At 44.4% G+C, this 25,698-nt stretch overlaps 1 protein-coding gene across 10 annotated transcripts in view; it reads right to left on the bottom strand.

Annotated features, from left to right (window-relative positions):
- Window positions 1-6,404: 6,404 nt before the first annotated feature.
- Window positions 6,405-25,698, bottom strand: part of SLC20A2 (solute carrier family 20 member 2) — a 90,641-nt gene continuing 71,347 nt past the window's right edge. For 4 of the 10 annotated variants that reach the window (XM_081884027.1, XM_081884031.1, XM_081884029.1 and 1 more), the window contains exons 9-11: window positions 15,322-15,507; window positions 14,628-14,712; window positions 6,405-8,490 (exon numbers count right to left, since the gene is read on the bottom strand). In XM_081884027.1, the coding sequence (XP_081740153.1) occupies window positions 8,326-8,490; window positions 14,628-14,712; window positions 15,322-15,507 (436 nt within the window). In that variant the 3' untranslated portion in view covers window positions 6,405-8,325. Of the gene's footprint in view, window positions 8,491-13,705; window positions 13,791-14,627; window positions 14,713-15,321; window positions 15,508-25,698 lie in introns of all 10 variants that reach the window. The other 6 variants (XR_014162172.1, XR_014162173.1, XM_081884034.1 and 3 more) reach the window with 6 other exon arrangements.

The following is a 25,698-nucleotide window of genomic DNA, read 5'->3' as shown; positions in this document are numbered from 1 at the left end:
TTTTCCCAATTGAGGATTCATTTATCTGGGTCAGTTCACCAGTTCTTGCAGCCCAGTTCCCATCACTTTGCCCCATGCGGTCAATTTACTGTAGGGTAGAGTTTTAATTCTAACACAGTATGCTTTATAATGATATTTCCCCCCCCCCCTACATTTTCAGTGGTTCTTATTTTTATCTGTAAGCAGCCTTGAGTCCCTGCCAGAGGAAAACACGAGGTATAAATAAATATATACTGTATTTTCCTGTGTAGAAGACTATATTTTTCCCGAAATTTTTGAAGTTTAAAATAAGGGGTCATCTTATATACAGATAGTGCATAGCGCATTTTCTTAATTTTGGGCTAAAAAAATTTGGTCTGTCTTATATATGTAGGGCGTCTTATACACAGAAAAATACAGTACGCATAATAATAATATAATATGGGCAGACCTCCTGAGCTATAGAACTGCTTGGTTAGTGTGATATTGGGATGCAACTCCATCTGTCTGTGTCTGGCTAGTTCTGTGGCCAAAGGAGGGAATCTTGCTGCTGCCTTGAGCTGTAGGCTTAGTTTCATGTTCAATTGACCCAGGAACTGTGGCATTGCTTTGCTATAACAGCAGCAACAATTTATTATTTATACCCCACCCCTCTGGGTGGGTTTCCCCAGCTACTCTGGGCAGCTCCTGGCATCATCATCGTCATCATACGATCAAATATTGAAAATTTCCTAAACAGGGCTGCCTTCAGATGTCTTCTAAAAGTCAGATAGTTGTTTATTTCCTTGACATCTGCTGGAAGGGCATTCCACAGGGCGGGCGCCACTACCGAGAAGGCCCTCTGCCTGGTTCCCTGTAGCTTCACTTCTCACAGTGAGGGAACCGCCAGAAGGCCCTCGGCGCTGCACCTCAGTGTCTTGGGCTGGACGATGGGGGTGGAGACGCTCCTTCAGGTATACTGGGAACCACTGTGGGAACTTTGTAGCAGCACACCTTGCGTCGTGGATGGAAGAGAGTATAGATCAGATTCAGCTTATGTTTGACAGAGCAGCATTCTTGTGATTGCTTCATGGAGTTTGTACCCTCCGTGGATGGGTAAATGTAGGGGCAGTGTCAGTGAATGACCTTATGGCTGGTGGTTGGTGACAGAATTGCTAGAAATGTGGTGGGAACGGCTGCTGTTATGACGTTCCGTCTCTTTCCTCCCTCTGCAGCTATGGTTGTGCTTTAGATGTTGCTGTGTGGTGGGTAGCACAGAATCCAAACAAGTTATTTAACCGGCATAAGAAGGCTGATCGCTGAAGAATTGATGCTTTTGAATTATGGTGCTGGAGGAGACTCTTGAGAGTCCCATGGACTGCAAGAAGATCAAACCTCTCCATTCTGAAGGAAATCAGCCCTGAGTGCTCACTGGAAGGACAGATCATGAAGCTGAGGCTCCAATACTTTGGCCACCTCATGAGAAGAGAAGACTCCCTGAAAAAGACCCTGATGCTGGGAAAGATGGAGGGCACAAGGAGAAGGGGACGACAGAGGACAAGATGGTTGGACAGTGTTCTCGAAGCTACCAACATGAGTTTGACCAAACTGCAGGAGGCAGTGGAAGACAGGAGTGCCTGGCGTGCTCTGGTCCATGGGGTCACAAAGAGTCGGACACGACTAAACGACTAAACAACAACAACAAGCTGCTGCTGCACAAAATCAAAAGTTTTCTGCTCAGCTTCTAAATTCTTTGCTCATGCTCCTTTGTGGAATTGCAGAGTCTTAGCTCAAAATCCATTTCTCTGCGTTTCATAGAAGCTGCATGAGACGATGATATTTGAACACTTATTTGGCCCAGGGGGATCTAAATCGAGAAACCCAGTGACCCCGTAATCCCTCATGGGGCCAAAGAGTGCAAACATGCTGGTAATATTATATTATTTCGGATCATGAAGGCTTGGTTTATTTTTAGCAGCAGCATCTGCAAGAGCTAAGCTCTGGGTAAGCTGGAGCTTTGTTCTTAATTTTGTACACACCAGAACAGTTCCTGTGAGCGTCCCATGACTGGACGCACATTAGTGCATGTTAGGCAGGACTGTAACTCTAGAAGCGGCGACATTGTTTAGAAACATCTACCCCAATGCTATTTCTGCATAACATTTTCCTACTGCAGATACGGTTACACACCATGTGCTTGTTTCAAGTGAGGCAGCTGTTCCTGTAGCTCACGGGGGGTTGGATTTATGCCTTTAAATCCAGAGGTTCCTGGTTCTGTCTCTGCAGCTTGAAGGCTTCACTCTTGCAGCAACACATTGGCATTAAAATTAAGGAAAGCCATACTATGAATCAAGAGATTAGCAGAGATTTATATGCCTCAGTGACACAGCAAAAGGCTTCGCCCAGGTGGAAAAGACAGATCACATTTATCAAAAGGGACAAGCTGACCTAGAGGTGAGAAGTCTGTTTAAGCTACAAGTTATTCAGCTGCTTCTGCAGATACATGGAAAGTTCAGCTTGCCCATGAAGTTCCAAATTGCAGACAGGAAATGATTAATCCAGCCCCCAAAGGCAGGTATAGCAAATTTATGGTGCCTTTGAGGAGGCCTCTCCCAGAACCGGGGGGGGGGGGGGGAATTGCAGAATGTTACATGATTGCCCTATAAGGACCTAGCACATGTCAGAATGTCGTTCCTGGATGTCATGACCCCCTCAAATGCAAAGTCCATGCTCTCGTCTTCAGATGGGTTCATCCTTTGCTGCCTATTCTCCTCTCCTGCGACCAAGAAATGGATGCTCTCACCCAACTATCCTGGATCAAGAGCCAAGATCAAAAGTACTTCTATATAACAGTGCACAGAAAAATGCTCCTTCAACTTCGCAAGAATGATTCCATCAAAATTATGCACCGTGCAAGAGTTTGTGGACAAATCCTCGGAGACATCTTTCAGAGTCAAGCTAAATGCAACGGGACAACTGTCCTTGGTCTTTTCTGTTTGTGTATTAAGCAAGGGCAGGTGGTTTAATTTTTACAGTACCAAAAATTATCCAGATTGGGAGGAAAAGGTCTGAAAAAAACAGAGCACAAGGAGGTAGGCGGAGGAGCATGGGAAGATAAGCCCATCACCGTCTAGCTTGACCTTCAAATGTATCTGCTAGAAATCAGTTTAGAAGCTGAACTGAATTTAGGCATGTTGACAAAGCAGCACAGCCAAAGCTATTATGCATTATAGCACAATGCCAAGTTAAAATGAGGTGCTGAATACACAGCACTTTGTTCAAACAACAGCCAGATAGAAATTGAATCGCGAGTCTAGCCTGTCCAAAATAATAATAATAATAATAATAATAATAATAATAATAATAATAATAATAATTTATTTATACCCCAGCCACTCTGGGCGGCTCCCAATCAAGTGTTAAAAACAGTACAGCGTTACATATTAAAAACAGGGCTGCCTTAAGATGTCTTCTGAATGTCAGGTAATTGTTTATCTCTTTGACATCTGATGGGAGGGCGTTCCACAAGGCGGGCGCCACTACCGAGAAGGCCCTCTGTCTGGTTCCCTGTAGCCTCACTTCTCGCAATGAGGGAACCGCCAGAAGGCCCTTGGCGCTGGACCTTGGTGTCCGGGCTGAATGATGGAGGTGGAGACGCTCCTTCAGGTATACAGGACCGAGGCTGTTTAGGACTTTAAAGGTCAGCACCAACACTTTGAATTGTGCTCGGAAACGTACTGGGAGCCAATGCAGATCTCTCGGAACCGGTGTTATGTGGTCCCGGCGGCCACTCCCAGTCACCAGTTTAGCTGCCACATTCTGGATTAATTGCAGTTTTCGGGTCACCTTCAAAGGTAGCCCCACGTAGAGAGCGTTGCAGTAGTCCAAGCGAGAGATAACTAGAGCATGCACCACTCTGGCGAGACAGTTCGCGGGGAGGTAGGGTCTTAGCCTGCGTACCAGGTGGAGCTGGTAGACAGCTGCCCTGGACACAGAATTGACCTGCGCCTCCATGGACAGCTGTGAGTCCAAAATGACTCTCAGGCTGCGCACCTGGTCCTTCAGGGGCACAGTTACCCCATTCAAGACCAGGGAATCCCCCACACCCACCCGCTCCCTGTCCCCCCAAAACAGTACTTCTGTCTTGTCAGGATTCAAAGAAAATGTGGATATGTTGGTAAAAATGTTCTAAGACTGTTACCTGTTCACATAACCTGTAGGAGATTGCACAGCTGAATCCTTCTACATCAAAGAAACTTCATATGAAGTTACCACATCAATGAAAGGCTGGGCTAGTTCTCCTGGATATTTAGCTTTCTATGGGCAAGAGGTTGTTTATATAGCTGAATATTCAATCGTGTGATACCTTCTCCCCAAATACTAACCAGAAGTGGTACCAGGAGTCGTCACATTAATATTTTACGGCAAAAATGAACTGCAGTGACACTTTAAAGACTAACAAATTTATTATGGAATAGCAAAACTGCCTGGAAAGGGTTTTACTACCTCATATGCTGCACATGAAAACTAGTAGCCAGGTGTCTGCAACACGCAAAGAGGATCTGTGAATGTTATACAACAGCATTTTAATTGTTAGATGCCGATGTTGCTGAGTGATTTTGTTGTACAGAAACTTTCAGAATTTTGCCTATATGTCAATAGACACCCCCACAGAAAGAACTTTCATTACCACTTTATACTCAGGGTCCTTCACTGAAGCCCATTTATACATCTAGGTACCAAACTTCACATATCCAGCCATCAAGTGATGTTTGTGAAAGCCACATCCAATTGGCTGGTTTCTTGTCCGTTGCAAAGCAGTTCTAATGCAAGACCACAGAACGCTGGGATGAAACCTGCATGGTTTGCTATTCCCTTGCTCTGCTGCTTTTTTCGGTAGCTGCCAATACTGAAACAAGCTTTCTGCCATTATCCAAATCCTGAACACACTGCCCCAGATGTGTGGGTGGCAAAATGGGCACAGGGCCTTTTCTGTGATGGTGCCTTGTCTCTAAGACACGCTCCCTGGCAAGGTCTTGCACCTTTCTTTGAGACAACAGGTGAAGACCTTAAGACTCTTAACATTATTGATTTTTTTCTGCTGCTGGTTTGCAGTTGCTTTTCTTTTACTGCGTTTTGTATATTTGACACCTTCCGCACGTGTGTGAAAGGGCAAGCTACAAAGGTTCTAAATGAATAAAAATAAATCGTGAGTGCAGCCTTTTCAAAGTCACACCAGGCAAATGATACACTGCTATTTGAATAACTGGCATTACTGGAGAGAAACTTGGAGCAGGATTTAAAGTGGGGGTCAAGCCAATAAACAGAATTGAAAGCCAAGGGCTTTGTTTGCTTCGATGCCAAGCACACCTTCAGCTGTTGAGGCATATAATGCCTATTGATAAGATGTTGGCAACCTATGCCCATTGACTGCAATGAAGCAAACTCCTGTTGCCATGGCAGCTGAGGGGGCCAAGACTGTTGGCTATAACCGGATAGCATGTTAACAGCACCCAGTCCCCTGCTAGTCCTAAACTTTTGTCCTAAACACACAAAAAAGAGGGAGCACATCTTTTGTTCATATTCCTCATGGACAGTCACACAGGTCAGGAATTGCAACAGACTTAAGGTACACTGAATGTTCAAATATATGTCGGTTGATCTCATCCTCTGCTCATGGAGCACTTTGCAAACACCAAAAAGCTGTCAAGTTCCTTAAGGACTATGTTCCAGACTGGAAAGAATCTGTTTGCTTTATGAAGATGCTCCTTTTTATGTGCAAGCAGAGAAGCATTCTCAAATTGTTGTACAAAGTTCACCAAGGGTTTAAATTATGCTGGTTGCGTCATTAGTGGGTTATATCATCCTGTCATGAGCCATGAGTTAATGTTCAGGTGCTTTGTGTTGTTAAAACAATGCAGAGTTGAGTTTTAAAGCCAAGAACCACAGCAGCACTGGGTCCTGAATAAGGAGGACGTATTTTCCTTGGATTTCCTTTGCCCAAGTGTGCTTGGGACAGTAGCGTCCAAGCATCGCTTTCTCTAGGCTCATGGAAGCACATCCATTTGCATTTTTATGTATGAGATGTTCATTAGGGGATTACTACCGAAAGAGTGCTAGGGTAATTCATAAGGGGATCTTCATCCTGGGACAAACAGTCCCAAGTGAAATAAATGGAAGTTTTTGTTTGCTTTACACAGAGCTTGGCTTTATTTGGGCTTTGCCAATGGGTGTGTTTCTCTGTGGCCCCCCCCCTTCCAGGCCATTGTTACAAATTTCTAAACAAGAACTCACACAGAGTGAAAGCAAACGAAAGGATTATAACGAATGCAAAGTAAGCAAGGAATGCTTTGAGTTAGGAAGCGCCCACAGCTTAGTAGGTTGTAAATAGTAAAAACACATGGTTCAGTATCTTTAAAAAACAACAACAAGAAACAAGAAAGCAGTTCTAGGGCAATGTATTCTTTTATTATAAATTTAGAATGAATGACCAATGAAAAAGGATCACAATGGAGTACCAAGAAAGCTCATGTATCGAATTTTTTTTAGCAGCATTTCAACAGTCCTAGGCTCCCAACATTCTCCCAGCATGACCTCCTCAAGCCCACTCCAGTAAACCCAACCTGGACACCGTTGCAAGTAGCAAAATCCTCTGGGAAGTGCTCATTTATGAGCTCAATGGAAACAAATGGGAATTGCTCAAGAATATAGATTTGTTTCAACAAGGCTTCCCAAAAGCCTATACCCAAGGTTCCCATAGCAAGAGGAACTGGATTCAAACCACTGTCTACCAGGTTGATACGGTCCCTTTATACTAGTAAAGATTTGGAGGGGGCCGCTTCATCAATGTGTATCTCCCAGACTATGACAAATTGCAGTTCTAGGGCCAGAGACCTTGTAGGCCTCTTCAGTAGTGTCTTCATATGACAACTGGCAGACTAGGATGCCTCTTCAAAAAGGGACAACACGTTTCTGAGTATTGGACACTGCCTTTAGCAGTTCCGAAGCAGTCGCAATGTGATTTTTCCCAGGCACCCTTTGGCAATGTCCTAAGTCCCAGGCGACAGCAGAGGAACCCAGACTGCAGCTCCTTCTCCTGCGAGCACTGAACTGGCACGGAGAGCTGTAGCTTAGATTCCTTCCACACGCTCCGACATTTGATCAGAAATGGTTCTTGTATTCACTCCTCCTCCAGTTATGAGAGTAACTGCAGTATAAAAATCTTAACCACCAAACACTGTTGGTTAGCACCCCAAACTGTCCTAGATTGCTCCCTTTCAGACACTGGGCATAACACCGCCAATCTATGTTACCGTTGACACTGGGTGCATCAGGGAAAAGCAATGCAAAACCTTTCTGAAACCCCATCTTTCTCCCCCCTTGAGCTTGCTGACAGGTGGCTGTTTTGAGAGCAGAATTGGACCTATATACAAGGGGTGGGAAATACTTGTTTGATTTGAGGTTTGACACATAACGAAGCTGAGCTTTTCCTAAAATCCTCTGTGGATGATATTTTTTTACGTAAGACTGTAGCAGTATGACACTTTACCTGTTACAGTAAAACATGAGCGATACTATCCTGGCTTTGCTGGTGGCTGGCTGGTAGAAAATAACTTTAATTAGAAAGTTAAATGGGTTGCAGGGTGAGGAGAGAGAGAGAGAGAGAGAGAGAGAGAGAGAGAGAGAGAGAGAGAGAGAGAGAGAGAGAGAGCACACAGATAGACAAATATAATACTGACAAGCTATTCCCCCTTCTTTGGTACTTTCTAAACTTTCTTATCCAAAATATATGAGGGAAATGCACCATTAAAAAGTTACATTTTTGTAAGTATTTACAAATTCAATGTTCATACAGTATTATACACAACAATATGATATGAACCGAGTTTTTGCCAATGTACTTCTGCACTTTGCTTCCAGTATCATTGAACAGCACTTTTTTTTTTTTTACAAAAAAAGAATCTCATCTTTTTGCACAGATTGCTTCATCATTTATCAAACTGACAAACACATCCCAGGTTCTTTTAAAAGATTAAAAAAATGGCTACTGAATGATACATTATGTACAAGTTTTACTAGGGATTAAGTTCTAGGCAATTATTTTCACCTCACTTATAACTTAAGGTAGTGTTACCTACTGTGAGCATATATATATATTTCTTTAATACATAAGAAAACGGCACCACATGTTATGTCACCAATGACACAGATGTTATGTACAGCAGATGTTAGATTCTGACGACAAATCCTTGCTGATTAGCTCTTACTGCATGGTTTAAATAGGGAGCTCTGCGCTCTGGAGGGGAGACCTTTGCTTCTTTTATCTCAGAGGCACTCCCTTCTTCTTCCATGGAAGGAGCAGCGATGTCAGACGTACGGCAGGATGGCGTACATGAAGAGAGCCATGATGGCAGCGCTGAACAAGCCAGCCACGGGGACAGTCACAAACCAGGCGACAAAGATATTGCGGAAGAGGTGCCAGTCAACAGCCTTCTTGGAGCGTATCCAGCCAACTGCCACCACAGAACCAACCTTGGAAGTTTGAGAAGGGAATCAGAATTAAAGGCATCTTAACATGGGCAACAGATGCTTTATGACCTGGGGCCCATAAATTTGGGTTTGCTTTTAGTAACCAGCTATTATCTGTGATCACCACCACCCTACCGTCCCTCTGGCATGTAAGGCGATTCAGCGGAAGGGCTGGGCCAAACCAAACCATGCTTTGGAGGCACGTGGAAGCAGCAGGAGATGCGCCAAGTATCTCCAAAGCCTGGCACTAAGCAAGATCAATCCGTTTCACGAGTTGCGTGAAAATGAGATGCCTCATCCCCTCCATTTTCTTTGTAATGCAAGCCTCCCACTTTGAACTGGGTATTCCAGGGACTTACAATTGCCAGAAAGACTTGTGGCAACTGCTGACCAACCAGCAAACACATTTATGGACCCCTTTCTATGACAAAACCAATGCCAGTCAGCTGAAGCCCAGATTTACAAATTATCTGAAATTGGAATTCCTGCTTCCTTTTCACACAGGAGAAGAGCTCTATATGAATTTATCACACAAACTGAAAACTATTTGGGATGGGACAGGGAAACACACCTTTTGGTGCCTTGCATAATTTGGATTCCATGGCAGTTCTTATTCTTATTATTTCTAGCTTTACACGACATTCTCCTTAATTTAAGGCCTGTGATAGCAGTTATTGAGCCATGCCCCTTTGAAAGGAAAGGCTAACCATTACAAGTAAGAGAATCAACGGTGTTTTATGTATTTAAAGTAATATATGTTGCTTTTCAGGGCAAACCATTTCCAAAGCAACTTAACAAGGTAATTTAAACAAAAAACAAAAAATCCACCACTCAGTAACAAAAACTACAACTAGCAAGTTATAACAAATAAAATGCCCAGAAGTTTGCTACACGTGACATAGGTAAAGGGACCCCTGACCATTAGATCCCGTCATGGCCAACTCTGGGGTTGCGGTGCTCATCTCGCTTTATTGGCCGAGGGAGCCGGAGTACAGCTTCTGGGTCATGTGGCCAGCATGACTAAGCTGCTTCTGGTGAACCAGAGCAGCACATGGAAACGCCATTTACCTTCCCACCAGAGCGGTACCTATTTATCTACTTGCACTCTGACGTGCTTTCGAACTGCTAGGTTGGCAGGAGCTGGGACTAAGGAACGGGAGCTCACCCCGTCGCAGGGATTCGAACCACCAACCTTCTGATCAGCAAGTCCTAGGCTCTGTGGTTTAACCCACAGCGTCACCCATGTCCTGTGCCACAGAAAGTGGAAATTAATTATGTGGCAGAATATAGGAAATCGGTGGCAAAGCTGGATTCCATAAGTGAAGAGCATATGGCTTGAGGTTGGAGCTTAGATATTTTGTCCAGCTTTGAGCCCCATCCTGGAAATAGGAAGAGCTCTTTTTCTAGCAAGCTGCAAATCTAGTGTTCTTCCATCCCTGCTATTGGTACGTTATCTCAGATATGCCAAAAGGGCTGACAAATCTTCTATCACTTTGGAAATAGAAGGATGCGTTTTTCCTGTTCTGATCGCTGCCATTTTAGGGCTTGCCTGAAGCTCTTCTCTGGATGAAGGCTTCTAATACAATATATTCGCTCAAAAGAATAACTATGTTTTCACATCTCAAATAATGGACTGTGATTTGTCTTATGTGAGCAACTGCCATTTCTTTTAACCGCTTAACCCAATTTCCTTTCTAAGTGCCATTAAGTCCACAGTTTGTTTTCTTGTATTGCCAAGGTTTTCCTCTTATGACCCTACATTTCTCCCTAAGGGCCGAGTACAACTGAGACACGATCATGTTCTGCCTTCCTCTTGTCAGAGAGCATCTGGAGAAGAGATACTGCAGGAAAGAGGAAGCCATTTGTGAAAGGAAGGGCGCTAAATAAGAAGGCTTCGTATTTCCTTCCAAGCAAGTTTGGAGCTGGCTGGAATTGACTGATCAGGTGCACCAAATTACCGTATTTTTCGCTCCATAGGGCGCACCAGACCATAGGGCGCACCTAGTTTTTAGGGGGGGAATAAAGGGGGGGAAATTATTTTTCCCCCCCAGCCCCAAAGAGCAAAGAAACCATCCCGCTGTCTTGGCTTCCTCTTTAGCCACGCACAAACTCTCCAGGCAAGAAAGGCTGCGCACGGCTTCGTTTTTAGCCGCGGGGCTGGGGCGGGGGAAGCCTGAGCTTCCCCCGACCCCAGCCCCCAGAACAAGTCCGGGAGCGGAGCCAAGGTTGCGCAGCCTTGCCGCCGCTCCCGGAGCTTGCGGGCTGGGGGAGCGCTCCAAAGGCTTGTGGATAGCTGCCCAAAGCCCGGGGAGTTGGCACTGCGCTCCCCGGGCTTCGGGCTGCAGGCTGCTATCCGCAAGCCTTCGGAGCCCAGGGGGACTCCCGCCGCGCTCTGAAGGCTTGCGGATAGCTTCCTGAAGCCTGGACAGCGAGAGGGGTTGGTGCGCACTGACCCCTATCGCTCTCCAGGCTTCAGCGAAAGCCTGCATCCACTCCATAAGGTGCACATACATTTCCCCTTCATTTTTGGAGGGGAAAAGGTGCGTCCTATAGAGCGAAAAATACAGTAAGTGGTACAGTAACATACAGAATTATCTGAAACAACACATTTGGTTGCTCTCTTCCCACTCTCCCCTGCCCCCATCCAAATAACTAGAACAGTCTACATGTAAGACATATGAAGCTGCCTTAAAAACAGATACTGGTCCATCTGGCCTTTTTTGACTGCAACCAGCAAGACCTCAGGCAGAAAGAAGTAATTCTCAGCCCAACTACCCAAGATCTTTCTTAGCTGGAAATGGCAGAGACTAAACTGAGGACCTCTTGGATGCAGCACATGTGCTTACTACTAAGCTATAAAGGTAAAGGTAAGGGGACCCCTGACCATTAGGTCCAGTCGTGGCCGACTCTGAGGTTGCGGCGCTCATCTCGCTTTATTGGCCAAGGGAGCTGGCGTTTGTCCACAGACAGCTTCCGGGTCATGTGGCCAGCATGACTAAGCTGCTTCTGGCGAACCAGAGCAGCACACGGAAATGCCGTTTACCTTCCCACCGGAGTGGTACCTATTTATCTACTTGCACTTTGGTGTGCTTTCGAAGCGCTAGGTTGGCAGGAGCAGGGACCGAGCAACGGGAGCTCATTTTCTTACTGTAATGACTGTCCACAGATTTGAGCACCGCTGAATTAATGTAAGAAGGGCCCATATATGTTACAGTGGCAATGGCAGCTATATAAAAATAAAAACTGCATCAGGATAATGACTACTTCACTTGTCTATCCCTTCTGCCTCCTGAAGAGTCCGTGCAAATAGAAAGGCATATCCACCTCTGTTAAAATATTCTAGAGATTTACGATTTGTCAGATAAATTCCCAGGATGCAACATTCCAAAGGATTAATTCAATCCAATTAGTGTTGATGGCATAGCTCAGTCTTAGTAACCAAGAGTTAGTCATAGGACTATCTCTGATCAAATCAGTTCTGAAAGCCACAAGTCTGATCATAGTTACAGTAAGAAGTTACTGGCTAACATTCAACGTCTGTAATAAATTTCTTTCCCCCCTTGTCAGTCATTGCCCCTCGACCATAAGATAAAAATGGATAGTCACGAACATGCTTTGTTCTTCATTTTGCCTGGGGAAGTTTCACCTGATCCTTTCCAGAACAGGACCTACACCACCAGCAGGAATCATGTGTGCAAATGCAAGGTGTGCTCACATGACGACTGCTGACACTAGTGCAGCAACACTGGAACATTTATCTGCGCAGGCACCAGGCAAAGTGGTGAGTGAGCAGTGATAATGTTTAGGATGACAAGAGGTCTGTGTGCCCTGCAGCCTTCCAAGACCGTTTAAGTTATCCTGTTGTTCCTAGGTGCAGCAGAAAACATGGTTCTGTCACCAATGTGGACGTAAAATTCAATTGCCAGTCCAGATGGCTTCTGTAAATGGAATCTTTGCCTGGATTGTGGGGACAGGGTTGGCTTCTGCTTATGAAATTGTAGGGGGCGTATAGCACACTTTTCTAGCCCTGAAAGTAATGGACATGTGGCTGTAATCATGGTATCTAAAAGCATTGTTTAACTCAACCTCATATTACAATATTTTGCAATCTTCTTTAAGGAGAATAGTGATATGTTCATACATGAATTGTTATCAGCTCCTAGAGATTTTGTCTTTTCTTCTACCTCATTACTTGCTACGGATTTTCCTTCTAGCAGATTGGTCACCCCACTACGACTCTCTCTTTATTTGTTAGGGTGTTTTTTAAAGAGATTGGGGGGGAAGGAACTTGGGGGAGGAGAATAAGAGAAATGGAAAGTGGGCAGTGGTAGAGATATGATATATGCTAAAATAAAGGGGGGGCAGGTCTGAAAGCATGAATAGTGATGTATATGAAAAGTACCACAATTTAATTTTAACACCAATTTAAAAAAATATTCAACTTATGCTCTGTTTTGTTTCATGAATTTTCCCAATTTTTAGAGGGTATCAGTGACACTGGCATCAGTTAACCCATTTCTAAACATTATCAAAGTTTAGCTGACTACGTTTTGATGAGAATACAGGTTAGAAAAGCAGATTAATCACTGAAAAGCTACAATCTGTATAGACCTTCTAGTTCCGATTGGCTTGAAATCAAATACCATTTGCCTTCAGATACATGAATGCTCGGTTCTGTATTTCAATGACTTGTGATGTATGCTCCTAAAATTATGCACACCACAATCCATGAAAGTTACATATGAGAAACTGCAAATCTGGGGGAAGAAAATAAAATGTATGAAACTGTTAGTCGAAAGCTAATACTAAGAAGTTTAAGTTTATATAGAAGCAAGGAAACTAAAAGTTAAGATGATGACTGTTGCTTGTTAATACACTACAAAATGAATACTACAATGTGTTTTATAAACAGCAGTAAGAATAATAATATAATATATACATTCTTTTTCTTTTCGCTCTCTTTTTTTTAAAAAAAGAAAACCTCCCCGACATTCTAACATTTGGGGGGAATTTGCAACTCACATGTTTTGTATAATTTTGTAAATAACTAAATTTCCATATTTTAATTATTGCTTTTTTAATTTTAAAACTTGCTTGGTAGTATATTACTTAATGAAGGCAAAATGGGATGTGGGGGAATCAGCATTTGTTATTTGTTTCTTTTTCTTTAAAGATTGAGCATGTGTTTAATCGACGTGACCACTGCAGACTCCAATACCTTGCAATGAGTGGAGCTTATTGGAATACCCACATTTGAGGCTACAAGTACGGTTAGCGCACACATTACTTCAATGCAAAATCCACTGTAAAGAAATAAAAAAAAGACAGATGGAGATTTTGAAGTGTAAGAGCGACACACAGGAAATCCCATGCCATGCATTCATCAGGAAAGTAGAAGAATGAACGATGAACAGTGTCAGAACCTCCGGACAAAGAAGGGTGCAGCAGATCAACGTTCACATGGCATGACCTGAGGAAAAAGTTACTGCTATTCAGGGCCAACTCCACCGTGCATGGCAGCAAATTTTGGTGTACCAGTCAAGGGCAGCACAATGTAGATTTTTAGTTTGTTATTTTAATTCCAGTAGGCGGGCGAGACTTGGATTTCTTGCCTCAGGCGTCAAAACGCCTCGGGCCATCCGCCCCTACTACACTCTAAAACATTTGGGCTAGTGTCATTATTCCTAAATGCTCTCATGTGCAGTTCCATGACCATGTGAAAACATTGAGATTAGACAGTTCCTGGTGTGCAGCCCCACCAATCTTTCCTTCTGCACAAGGCCCTCTGAAATTAACGGGCAATGCAAAAGGCTAGTGGTTGATGGGTTGCTCTTTCAGGGAACATACCGCTATGCCGAATTCCATGTGGATGCGTAGGGAATAATCTGATAACAAGTGTTTGTGGGGGAGAGGGAATACTTTGATTCCGCAATGTGCAAAAAGGGTCTGAGAAGGGAACCTGAGGGCTGTCCATTCATATGAGTGGAGTGACGGGTAGGGTGGGGAGAGTTCTTGGATGTGAAATGGACGTGTGCATTTCCTCATTGTGGTATCATGCCGCTATAAACTGATCTGGGCAGCAGAGTTAAAACACGAACAGTCCAGACCGGCCTGGCTGCAGTCACATGGCAAAGGCATACCTTGCAGTGTGTAGTACTGACAGGAAGTCCAATATTGGAAGCTACCACAACTGTGAACGCCGAAGCCAACTCAATAGTGAATCCACTGCAGGAAGCATAAAAAAAACACTTCACAGTCACTCTTTCTTTAAAAAAAGTGTAATCAATCAGTCTGGGCTGACACCATGCAACATGCCAACGTCTTACCAGCATCGTCTCCAACCGGTTCCCTCCGACTGATCTTTGGTCATTGAGTTATATTAAGTGAGAGAACAAAGAGCTGCTGAATAACAAAAACTGGGCACACACATCCGCATTAAATTAGCTGAGCAGCTCGCTGCTAATGACAACCTATACTACATTCCAATAAATCATGCTCAATTAGTAAACAGGTTAGCAGCAGAGGTCTAGTATGCATTAAAAGCAAATAAAAAAATCACAGGTTTGGTTTCTTTTTTTAATCATTCAGAAGCACATGGAAAACTACTTCGATTTTTGCCATTTCCTAATTTATGCCTCTCTATGCTATTCAGACATTGGTAGGCTATTCTGCCCAACTAGACCTCAACAATGCAAACAACATTGCCATTAGTTTAAAGAGAAAGCTACGTACATCACTACTCCGATCAAAACCAGAAATCATTAGGCACACATATGCTACAGCATAGCTAGCATGAGATGCCAGGGCAATGAGATGCAGGAGATGGGCACGTACCTTGATGGCGTGATAGGCGTGAGGTCTTTTCCCATGGTTTGGATCACTCTTCTCCCCCAGACCCAGAGGCCCACACAGATGCCAACGCCCCCATAAAGGAGCAGCCATACGGGGGTAGGAGCTTCTTGCAGTACGCCACCTTTGTCATAAATAAGCCAGAGGGCAACCAAGGGGCCAATAGCATTGCTGGAAAACATAGCAGCGAAAATATATTATCAAATCCTAAATGGTTCACTCAATACCCTCCTAGTCACACTGAACAAAGACAGAAGAACCTTACAAAAACAGCCATTCATTTATTACAATTTACATCCTTCCTTGGGATGCGGGTGGCACTGTGGGTTAAACCACAGAGCCTAGGACTTGCCGATCAGAAGGTTGGCGGTTCGAATCCCGTTGCTCCATCCCTGCTCCTGCCAACCTAGCAGTTCGAAAGCACGTCAAAGTGCAAGTAGATAAATAGGTACCGCTCCAGCAGGAAGGTAAACGGCGTTTCTGCGCGCTGCTCTGGTTTGCCAGAAGCGGCTTAGTCATGCTGGCCACATGACCCGGAGGCTCTACGCCGGCTCCCTCGGCCAATAAAGCGAGATGAGCGCCGCAACCCCAGAGTCGGTCCCGACTGGACCTAATGGTCAGGGGTCCCTCTACCTTTTTACAACCTTCCTTGCTGCATATTGCGCCCATGATGTTGAGACATGCTATCTTCCTCTAAAAGGAAATACCAGAGTGGCGTTTTCACAGACATGAATCTACTACACAACAGAAAACAGGAGTTTTAACTTTTTCTTATGTCATAGAGATAGGACAATATGAGGGCTAAGGGGCTGATCCATTGTGAACACAGCTAGTTTCCCAACTGGTTCCTGGATGCAATTCCAAGCGCTGTTTTTAAAAAGTGCTTTTGCTCTGGTCATTATCTTCTCTCTCACAAGATCCTCAGAAGTGACCATGCTTCATATTCCCTCTTTATCCACTATGGGGACAACAAGAAGCAGGAACTGTGTTCTCAGTTCCTGCTGCTTGCAGAGTTCAAAGGTACTCAGCTACAATCTGGTGTTTCACTGGCATGTAAAATATTTTAAAGGATACTGTTCTGTTCCTTGTCAGCTTGTGAGCCACTTTGAAAAATCACAGGACAGGTGGGCTGAATATTTTTTAGTAAGCAAAATATGGGAATGAGAAGATACCCCGATGCACTTTTATGAAATGCTTCCTTTGCCATCCCTACATTCACAACATACAGCAGATTGTGACCACTTTTCTACCTATTTTTTTTATGGCATGTATGCATCGCTAGCTTAAGCACTGTAAATCTGATACAGGGTTCCATAAGCAGAAATAAGGATGCCCCGGGTTACAATGGGGTAGGTTGAAGGACATTGCATTGAAAGAGGAGGGGAGGGGAAAGTTCATGATCCCCCAGCTCCCTCCCTGAACAATTATAAACCCTAATAGCCCTGTGAGTTCTGAAGAAAGTGTACTAGTACTGTCACTTCATGATACCATGTGCTTTATGGGAAATAGAATTCTAGCTACAATTTATTTTCAGTAATTTTTAACCTTCTTTTTGGGAGGGGTGAGAATAACCAGGGATGATCTCTCATTCTCTCTCTCTCTCTTTCTACACACCTAATAGCATACATTCTTTACACGTTTTTCATCTTTATTCTTGGATGATCTCTACAGCAGGGGTAAGCATTGCGGTCCCCTCCATATATTGTTGGAATACAACTCCCATGAGCTCAAGTATGATTGACAGCAGTTGTAGTCCAGTAACATTCAAAGGTCATCATGCTGGTTACCACTGCACCACAGATTATCTTTTTAAGCATTCACTTAAAGACATGGGAACTGTCATGGGGAAAAGAAAGTTCACCCTCTTTGAATTCTGTGGTTTTACAGATCAGAACATACTAATAACCATTTGTTCCTCAGCAGGTCTTAAAATTAGGTAAATACAACCTCAGATGAACAACAACACATGTGTGTTGTCATATGTTGTTGTTCATCTGAGGTTGTATTTACCCAATTTTAAGACCGGCTAAGGAACAGATGGTTGTTGTTATGTCCTGATATGCAAAACCACAGAATTCAAAGACGGTGCACTTTCTTTTTCCTGTGACTGTATATGTGTACATCTCAAAATGTAATGCAGTAAGCAAATGAGACACATATTTGGAAATACGGATATGATACAGGAACACTGAAGAAAGTCAAGACTAGCTTCAGATTCCTATTGTGACTTGGTCACAAAACCTAATTTCCTGCTAAACGAAACATGGGAAAACCACTATAATAATGAAATGTCTGACCAGCTTAGTGGTATCAAATCATGCTCCTGAAGGTATGCAATGGCAACTCACTTACTTGCCTAAATGTTTTTGAGCCTGGGAGCCAAAACTGGACATTTCAGAAGCACACTGATTTGATCTAGTTTTCTCTCCCCAGGGCGGAGCTGAGCACATTTTTATTCTTTACCAAACACGCACTTCTGAAGCACAAGCTCACAGCAAGAACACTGCAAGCCAAATATAGAATGAACAGGCCAACCATCCATGGCCCTGTGCAATATTCTATGGCACTGATTTTGCTATCTGTTACCTAATAGTAAGAAAGCGTAGAAAGGAAGAATTGGTTTCCAGAAGAAATACATAAAATACCCAGTATTAACAATCCAAGTTTAATGAATTAACAAGCCAAAGCTTTCTCAGGACATTGGCAATGGAGAATGGCATGCACAGAATACGCAACCCAAGAACTGACAGCTAGATACAAGGACTAGCATTGGCTATATTTAGTGTAAGCACCTTGCCAAAATACACAGCTGGAACAAGGGCAGTGGCACTGTCTGACATGGTGCATAACAAAAAGGCAAAGTCTAGAAGTTAATATTTTCTGAAAAATGGGAGCCCCAGCTTTCAGATGATATAAATCTTGCAACTTTGTGCCTGACACATTCCCTAGGAATTAAAGGCAGTCGTCAACTTACCAAAAAAGAAAAAAGGAAAACACTAACTGCCAACCAGAATAAAATCCTTAAACTCAAGTGACTCTTACGGCTCAGTAGGAAGAAGGTTTATACTGCAATGGCATTGAAAAAGGTTGTCAAGCAACTTTCTTTGCAGAGTCATAGAAATGTGGTGTTTCAAGAACAACTAAACCCCAATTACAGTTGAGCTATCAGGGCCAAGGAGGTGGAGAAGCGGTTTAATTTAAAATACAGTGTTGTACAACCCGTCACTTACAATTTGCCAGTGCCATCCAGCAAGCCGAAAAACCCTTACCTAGAATGAATGCTTCCCCCTCTATGTTAAAAATACCCCAGGTTTTGACAAGCCCATAGGTTTGGCACCAGTCACTGGCCATAGTAAATAGCTCCTGGGATTATGTGCCTTCTCTATGCTTCTTCCACCAGGTACAAAGTTGGCCTGGCCCAAACTAATGGCAATTTTAAATTTAAATGTCTGCTTTTGTTAATTAAAAAAAATCTCTTTAATCTTAGAAGAAGAGGTGGAGGAGGAGGAGTTTGGATTTGATATCCCACTTTATCCCTACCCAAAGGAGTCTCAAAGTGGCTAACATTCTCCTTTCCCTTCCTCCCCCACAACAAAAACTCTGTGAGGTGAGTGGGGCTGAGAGACTTCAGAGAAGTGTGACTGGCCCAAGGTCACCTAGCAGCTGCATGTGGAGGAGCAGGGAATCGAACCCAGTTCCCCAGATTACGAATCTATTGCTCTTAATCACTACACCACACTGGCTCTCTCTGAACTGCTCCCTTTTCCTCTTCCCTTGTATTTCTAGGCTCTTAAATGGTAAGATTTAATAAAACAGAGATCCACCTCATTCAGGAGTGCCTCCTTGTTTGTCACAGGGGTAAAATCCAGGCTCCAGGTCTGAAGGTGGAGCAAGAGGAGCTCTAGATGAATTTGGGGCTGCTTACGATAAAGATAGGTAAAGGTAAAGGGACCCCTGACCATTAGGTCCAGTTGTGACCGACTCTGGGGTTGCAGCGCTCATCTCGCTTTACTGGCCGAGGGAGCCGGCGTACAGCTTCCGGGTCATCTGGCCAGCATGACTAAGCCGCTTCTGGCGAACCAGAGCAGCGCACAGAAACGCCGTTTACCTTCCCGCCAGAGTGGTACCTATTTATCTACTTGCACTATGACGTGCTTTCAAACTGCTAGGTTGGCAGGAGAACTGCTAGGTAAGCAGGAGTACGATAAAGATAGCTCACAATAGCAGCCCTTCCCCTTGGGCTGCCTCTGTAGGGTGCCATGACAAAAGTCAAGAAAAACTATTCCCTCTCTGAACTGCAGGCCTTTTAGATTTATATTTGCACAAACATTGTTTGCTAGGAATGATCCAATTACCAGGCTTGAATTGAAACAGAACACTTATTTCCATTGTTTTCCAACAGCTTGGCTTTTGACCCTACCATCTTTCTGCTAAATTAATCCTTTAAATGCTTCACAATGGTGTTATTGTATATTGTAGGGACCTGAGTGGGGTGCAGTGCATCTCGATACGCTTTGTGCAAGCAGACACAGCCCTCCTCCCCCCCGGGAGACGTTTCTGTAGATGGATGCCTAGCTCTACCCAGCGCAAGAAGGAGAGAACAGATGCAGCTCACACAACAGGGTTCAACTGCAACATCACAATTTTTCAGTTAGGAGTGAATGGCAGGCTTTCAGCTTCATGGAAGAAAGTAAAAGAAACTTGGGGACACGGTTTTAGCTCCACGAGACCCTCACCAGGCCATGGTTACGTAAGATAAGCAGGGGGAAGAAATCCAAGAATATAAAGACAGGTGGCTAGCTATACGCTCTGTAAGACCAAGAAAACCAAGTCAAAGAACACACATGTACTCTCAAGTTAGCCTGTGGAGCCTACAGATAAAACAGATAGCGTGCCCTTTGCTGCTGTGCATAGCAAGGGAGGGTCAGGAATAGCAGGCAGTCTTTCAAGCTACTTGCCCACAATGGCTATGTTCTGCCTCCACAGTTGGAAACAGCAAGAAGAGTTTGGATTTGATACAGTGGTACCTCGCAAGACGAATGCCTCGCAAGACGAAAAACGCGCAAGACGAAAGGGTTTTTCGTTTTTTGAGTTGCTTCGCAAGACGATTTTCCCTATGGGCTTGCTTCGCAAGACGAAAACGTCTTGCGAGTTTGCTTCCTTTTTCTTAAAGCCGTTAATACCCAGGGAATCCGCGCTCCGCAAGATGAAAGAATCGCAATACGAAACAACTCGTGGAACGAATTAACTTCGTCTTGCGAGGCACCACTGTATCCCGCTTTATCACTACCTTTTAAGGAGTCTCAAAGCGGCTAACATTCTCCTTTCCCTTCCTCCCCCACAACAAACACTCTGTGAGGTGAGTGGGGCTGAGAGACTTCAGAGAAGTGTGACTGGCCCAAGGTCACCCAGCAGCTGCATGTGGAGGAGCGGGGAAGCGAACCCGGTTCACCAGATTACGAGACTACCGCTCTTAACCACTACACCACACTGGCAATGCTTCCAATGCCAGAAACCACAGGAGGGGAGATTGCTCTTGTGCTTGAATCCTGCTTGCTGGTTTGCCACCAGCAACTGTTCAGCCACTATAAGTACAGGATGCTGGACTAGATGGGTCATTGGCCTGATCCAGGAGGCTCTTGCTATTTCCTTACGACCAAGTTACTTGGTGCAGAACCCCTAATAAGCACCCACAAAATACAATCTGAAAGCTACGGTTCTATTTCTAAAGAACAGAGCAAATGTTGGAGAAGCCAGTGCCCAATGAATGAAATACACAACCAAAGGAACGCCAGCACCCAAGCAGCACAGTCATCAGCCTTGATGGCTGTGGAAATAAGAGGCTTGAGTTATTCAGGGGAATTCCATCAGGTCAGGCTGCCTCCACCACAGGTATCAACTTGCCATAAAGTTGAATCAGTTGGCATAAAGTTGAATTCCAGTTGGCAGCTGTGCTCCTAGCTGCGTGGTGCTCAATGAAGAGTCTATTCCGGCATTTTAAATGTTGTGGGTGGTATGAAGGAAGAAACCTAAACAGCACACGTGAATGCAATCGCAGACGCAGAACACACCACGCAAAATCAATCATTCTCAAAATGTTGGCGGTGTTACAACAGAGCACCCACTGGGTGTTCAAATTAATGCTCAGTGGGAAACTATTAAAAAGGTGCTGTGGAAATCTGATCGCTTCTGGCTCACCGTTGACGTTATGTAAGGGTAAGGTGCCAAATATGAGGAATGTCTCATACTGGGACCTCCAACCATAACTCGTCAGTGCCTTACCTCCTGCACCTCCTGCCAGCCAGGCAGTCCCAATTTTGTGGTTCAAGGCTGCTCTCTTGGCTGCAGTACTTATCTGAGTTTTGTCAGCTGACCCCACAGCCTTAACAAAACCCCACAACTTTCCAGCAGAATCAGCTGCAGATCGTCACTGTCCTGTCCTTTTCCCATGCTACCCTGCCTGCCTGATCTAGTATGTGACCTCCAACCTATCCAGGTCTCCTGTTGCTAGACCAGGGCCAGTCCAAGACAAGATGCCTCCCCCCTGGAAAAAAAAATTCATGTACAGAGGTCAATCAGACATGCAGTTGGATCCAATTTAAAACTGGCGATGGAACTGGGTCTTCCACAACACCCAAGGGCAGCAGGTTAGCTGAGGGAGTGCTGGGCAGGCTGCATGGAACACACAGCTCTACCCTCAAACATCTCACCACTGTTCCCTTACTGCTCCATCTGGTGCCTGCTCCCATCCACCCACGAAAAATGCTGTATTGCTGCAGCACTAGTGCCTACATGTGTCACGTGAACAAAGCAACACATAAGCATTACCTACTGGAGTGTGTGGCCTGGGCTGAAAGCCTCTGCCTGCTTGCTTGGCCAGGGGTCTTTCTTGACAGGACTGTCTGCAATGTTTCAAGTAAGGCACACAGATCTATATAACTGTACGCACTGGCCACATTTGGAATACAGCACGTACAAGCTCTGGTTATCTCGTGTCAAAAAGGATATTGTAGAGCAGGAAACCGAACAGGAAAGGAAAGCCAATGTGACTCAGGGATCTTCCCTACAAGACTTAGGAGCTGGAAAACCTTTTGAGCCCATCAGTCGCATTCCCTTCCGGGCAACCTATGGAGTTGCCTCCGTAGAGTAGACTGGTTTCTACATAGACATGCAATCCTGACTGCTCTCCATTCCAGGCAAGAAAGGGTCATTATCGGAGTTTGAAGGCATAAATTCCAGCCAGGAACAGGCACTCAAGGAAGGTGGGGAGCAAGGCTGGGGAGGGTGTGGCATGGACTGAGCTCCAAGTGCCAGGCAGAAAGGCCTGGAGGGCCACACACCCCTGGCTTGTGGCTTTTTCTTTTAGGAAGAAAAGACAATGGAGTCGGGAAGGGACTTGATAGAGGCTTCTAAAACTGTGCATGGCACAGACACACACACACAAGTGAAGTTTGGGGAAATATTGGGGTTCTATTGGCTGCCCGAAACAGCCAACAGAATCCAGACACAAATTGTCACTCAAACAGGATGCTTATTCAGGTGTGGCAAGGCCAAGGTGAAACAAGCTCAACCAGCAGGTAGCTAGAAGGTGGCATACCAAATACGAAAACTGCACAAGCATTTACACACTTACAAGCAAAGAGGTGGTAATGTCCATATACGGCAATACTTCCTTCTACCAGTTTCTACCGGTTTAATCACAAGGCATAGCAACTCTCTTATCTTTTCCTCCTTCCTTTGCCCTAAACAGCTATGGCAATAGCTCTTGCGTACGTGTCATTCCGTCTTTCTGCCATGGTTGTCTTGCAAACACAATCTTCACATTCCAGCCTCCACCTGTGCTCAGCCCTTCTCACACACATTTCAATTTTCTTTCTGTAATTTCAATAATTTCTCTGGTGGAAGAACATTTTAATTTTAATTTTTTGTCTTCCACCACATTAAGAGCTCAGAATCAGCCAAAGAACCTGATTTGCCATGCTTTCAGCGTAGACAAAAGAAGCTGCTGGTTCACCCTGTGCTCCATTAACTTAGAAAGGACACTTTTACCTCTTTGTGTTTTTATCAGAAAAAGCAGGGGAAATTGAGATATCACTGGGACAATCCTTGAGGGAAGTTAACAGGCTGAGCTGCAGCCACCTGGAGCAAGTAGCACTGTGATATATGCAAATCCAGCCTGAAGAGGGCTTGGCTTGCAACAGGCACAATTCCAGTTGAAAATAAAGCCACAATTCATCACACTAGAACACAATTCAGGTCCATAAAACTGTGGAGCAGATTATAAATAGCAAAGAAAGAGGTAGCCAGCAACCAGCCCACATCAAGGAGCATGCGGGAGGAATGCGCAGCACTCCCCCATCCCCACCCACCAATCTGACAATGACCCATGGAGAGCTGCCATTCCAATGGCACCTTCAGCCAAACTACACAGCTTACGGGCACACTTGGAATGAGAATGATAACACCAGAGGTGGAAGAAGAAAAATATTTCCAGTGTTCAAATGAGGCCAGAATTATTAACCTCCTGTTGCAGAGGCCAGGCTGTGGCTGAGAGAGAGTGGATTACTCAATGAGTGCGTGTCGGCTTAAATTTGAACCTGTGACTTTTCGGCTCCCATTCTTAGCCACTGTGCTACACGAGATATTCCTCCTCTCTGTGAACCTTCAGAGCAGGGGTTGTCAACCTGGTCCTTACCACCCACTAGTGGACGTTTCAGGATTCTAGGTAGGCGGTAGGGGGTTCTACGGCACAGGCTGAATCCTCCTTCCATCGAGGACTGGTGGGCGCTAAAGTAATTTTACCATCAAGAAAGATGCATTAGTGGGCGGTAGGTATAAAAAGGTTGACTAGCCCTGCTTTAGAGGCACGCCTTATTTGTGCACAATATGCCTAAATCAAAAAATTGCTTCAAGCACTCACTGATGTCAACAAGTGCTTTACTACAATATTAAATCTCCACTCATTTCAGAATTGGTTCTATTTTCAAGCTTAATAGATAATTAAATGCTCTTGGGCATACAGTTGTTGCATTAATGCATAATACACACAAATGTATATAAATGCTCCATAGCATTATGCAAAAGTATATCACACAGAAGTACAGCTCCTGCTTCTTCTTCACATCTTTTATGTTTATATTGTAATTGGACCAAGCTGACATTTTTGTGCACCGCTATAGAGCTATTCATGTGGTTCTCTTTTGTGACGGCAGTTTTTAGCCAAAGCTCATCCATTCCATTCACAGTAGCATCTTCACTTTTACATAATACCTGACATATTTCATTCTTGTTTATATCCCATTGTGTTGAATGTTTTAATAATGCAATGCCTTTGAGCACTGCATTAAGTGCTGCATTACATTTCCATTAAATGTTGAACTATACAAAACAGTATATTTGAATTTATTTATCAGCTGTTCAGTGGTACCTCCCGTTAAGAACTTAATTCGTTCTGGAGGTCCGTTCTTAACCTGAAACTGTTCTTAACCTGAGATACCACTTTAGCTAATGGGGCCTCCCGCTGGCGCCGCGCCATTTCTGTTCTCATCCTGAAGCAAACTTCTTAACCCAAGGTACTATATTTCTGGGTTAGCAGAGTCTGTAACCTGAAGCATCTGTAACCCAAAGTGTCTGTAACCCGAGGTACCACTGTATTAAAAATAGGCAATGAAATGTCAGCCGTACAACTGGCCTTTGCTTTTGGCTGCTATTTTCACGTTAAATAATTAACAGGGCACCTGACCATAAAACACTAAACTTCATTGCCATGCCAAATAACTTGGGAGTGTTCCTTTACTAAGAAAGAGTAAACACTGTATAATTAACCCAGGAAGTGCCTACCCTCCAGTTAAGAACTTGGTTACAGTTCATGCTCACAGGGATTTGAATCCCACAGCCGATTTCCCATCCGTGGCCTCATTGTTTATCTGGACTCACTCAATGAGTGAGTGCCAAAACAAAGCAAGTTTCTATGCTCCTATCTGCTACTGGCATGGATCCCGGCAGGACAACCTCTCCGATGGCCCCAACTTCCTCAGTGGGACTTCGGACATCATCTCTTAACTTAATAAATTAAGAGATGGGTAAGTTTCTTGGCCAGGTGCACAGACAGCCCTTTAAGCTCTTCCTTTTGGCAGGTGAGTGACCACAATGAACTACAGCATTGTTGAGGAACCTTGTTCAGCTGGAGGCCACATTTCCTTCTGGGAACCCTTAGCAGGCAGGGCCAGAGAGAAAAGTGAGCATAGCAGCACCTGTACATGTTACCTTTGTACAGTGAGCTAGTTTCTACACATGCTCACACACCCCTTTCTATGCAACGTCACAGCTGACAGACACATTCCAACCAGGCAAGAGGGGGTG

This window comes from Podarcis melisellensis, assembly GCF_964234715.1.
Source record: "Podarcis melisellensis genome assembly, chromosome: 13".
In the NCBI taxonomy this organism is placed as follows: domain Eukaryota; kingdom Metazoa; phylum Chordata; class Lepidosauria; order Squamata; family Lacertidae; genus Podarcis; species Podarcis melisellensis.
This window is presented reverse-complemented; position numbering and strand designations above follow the sequence as displayed.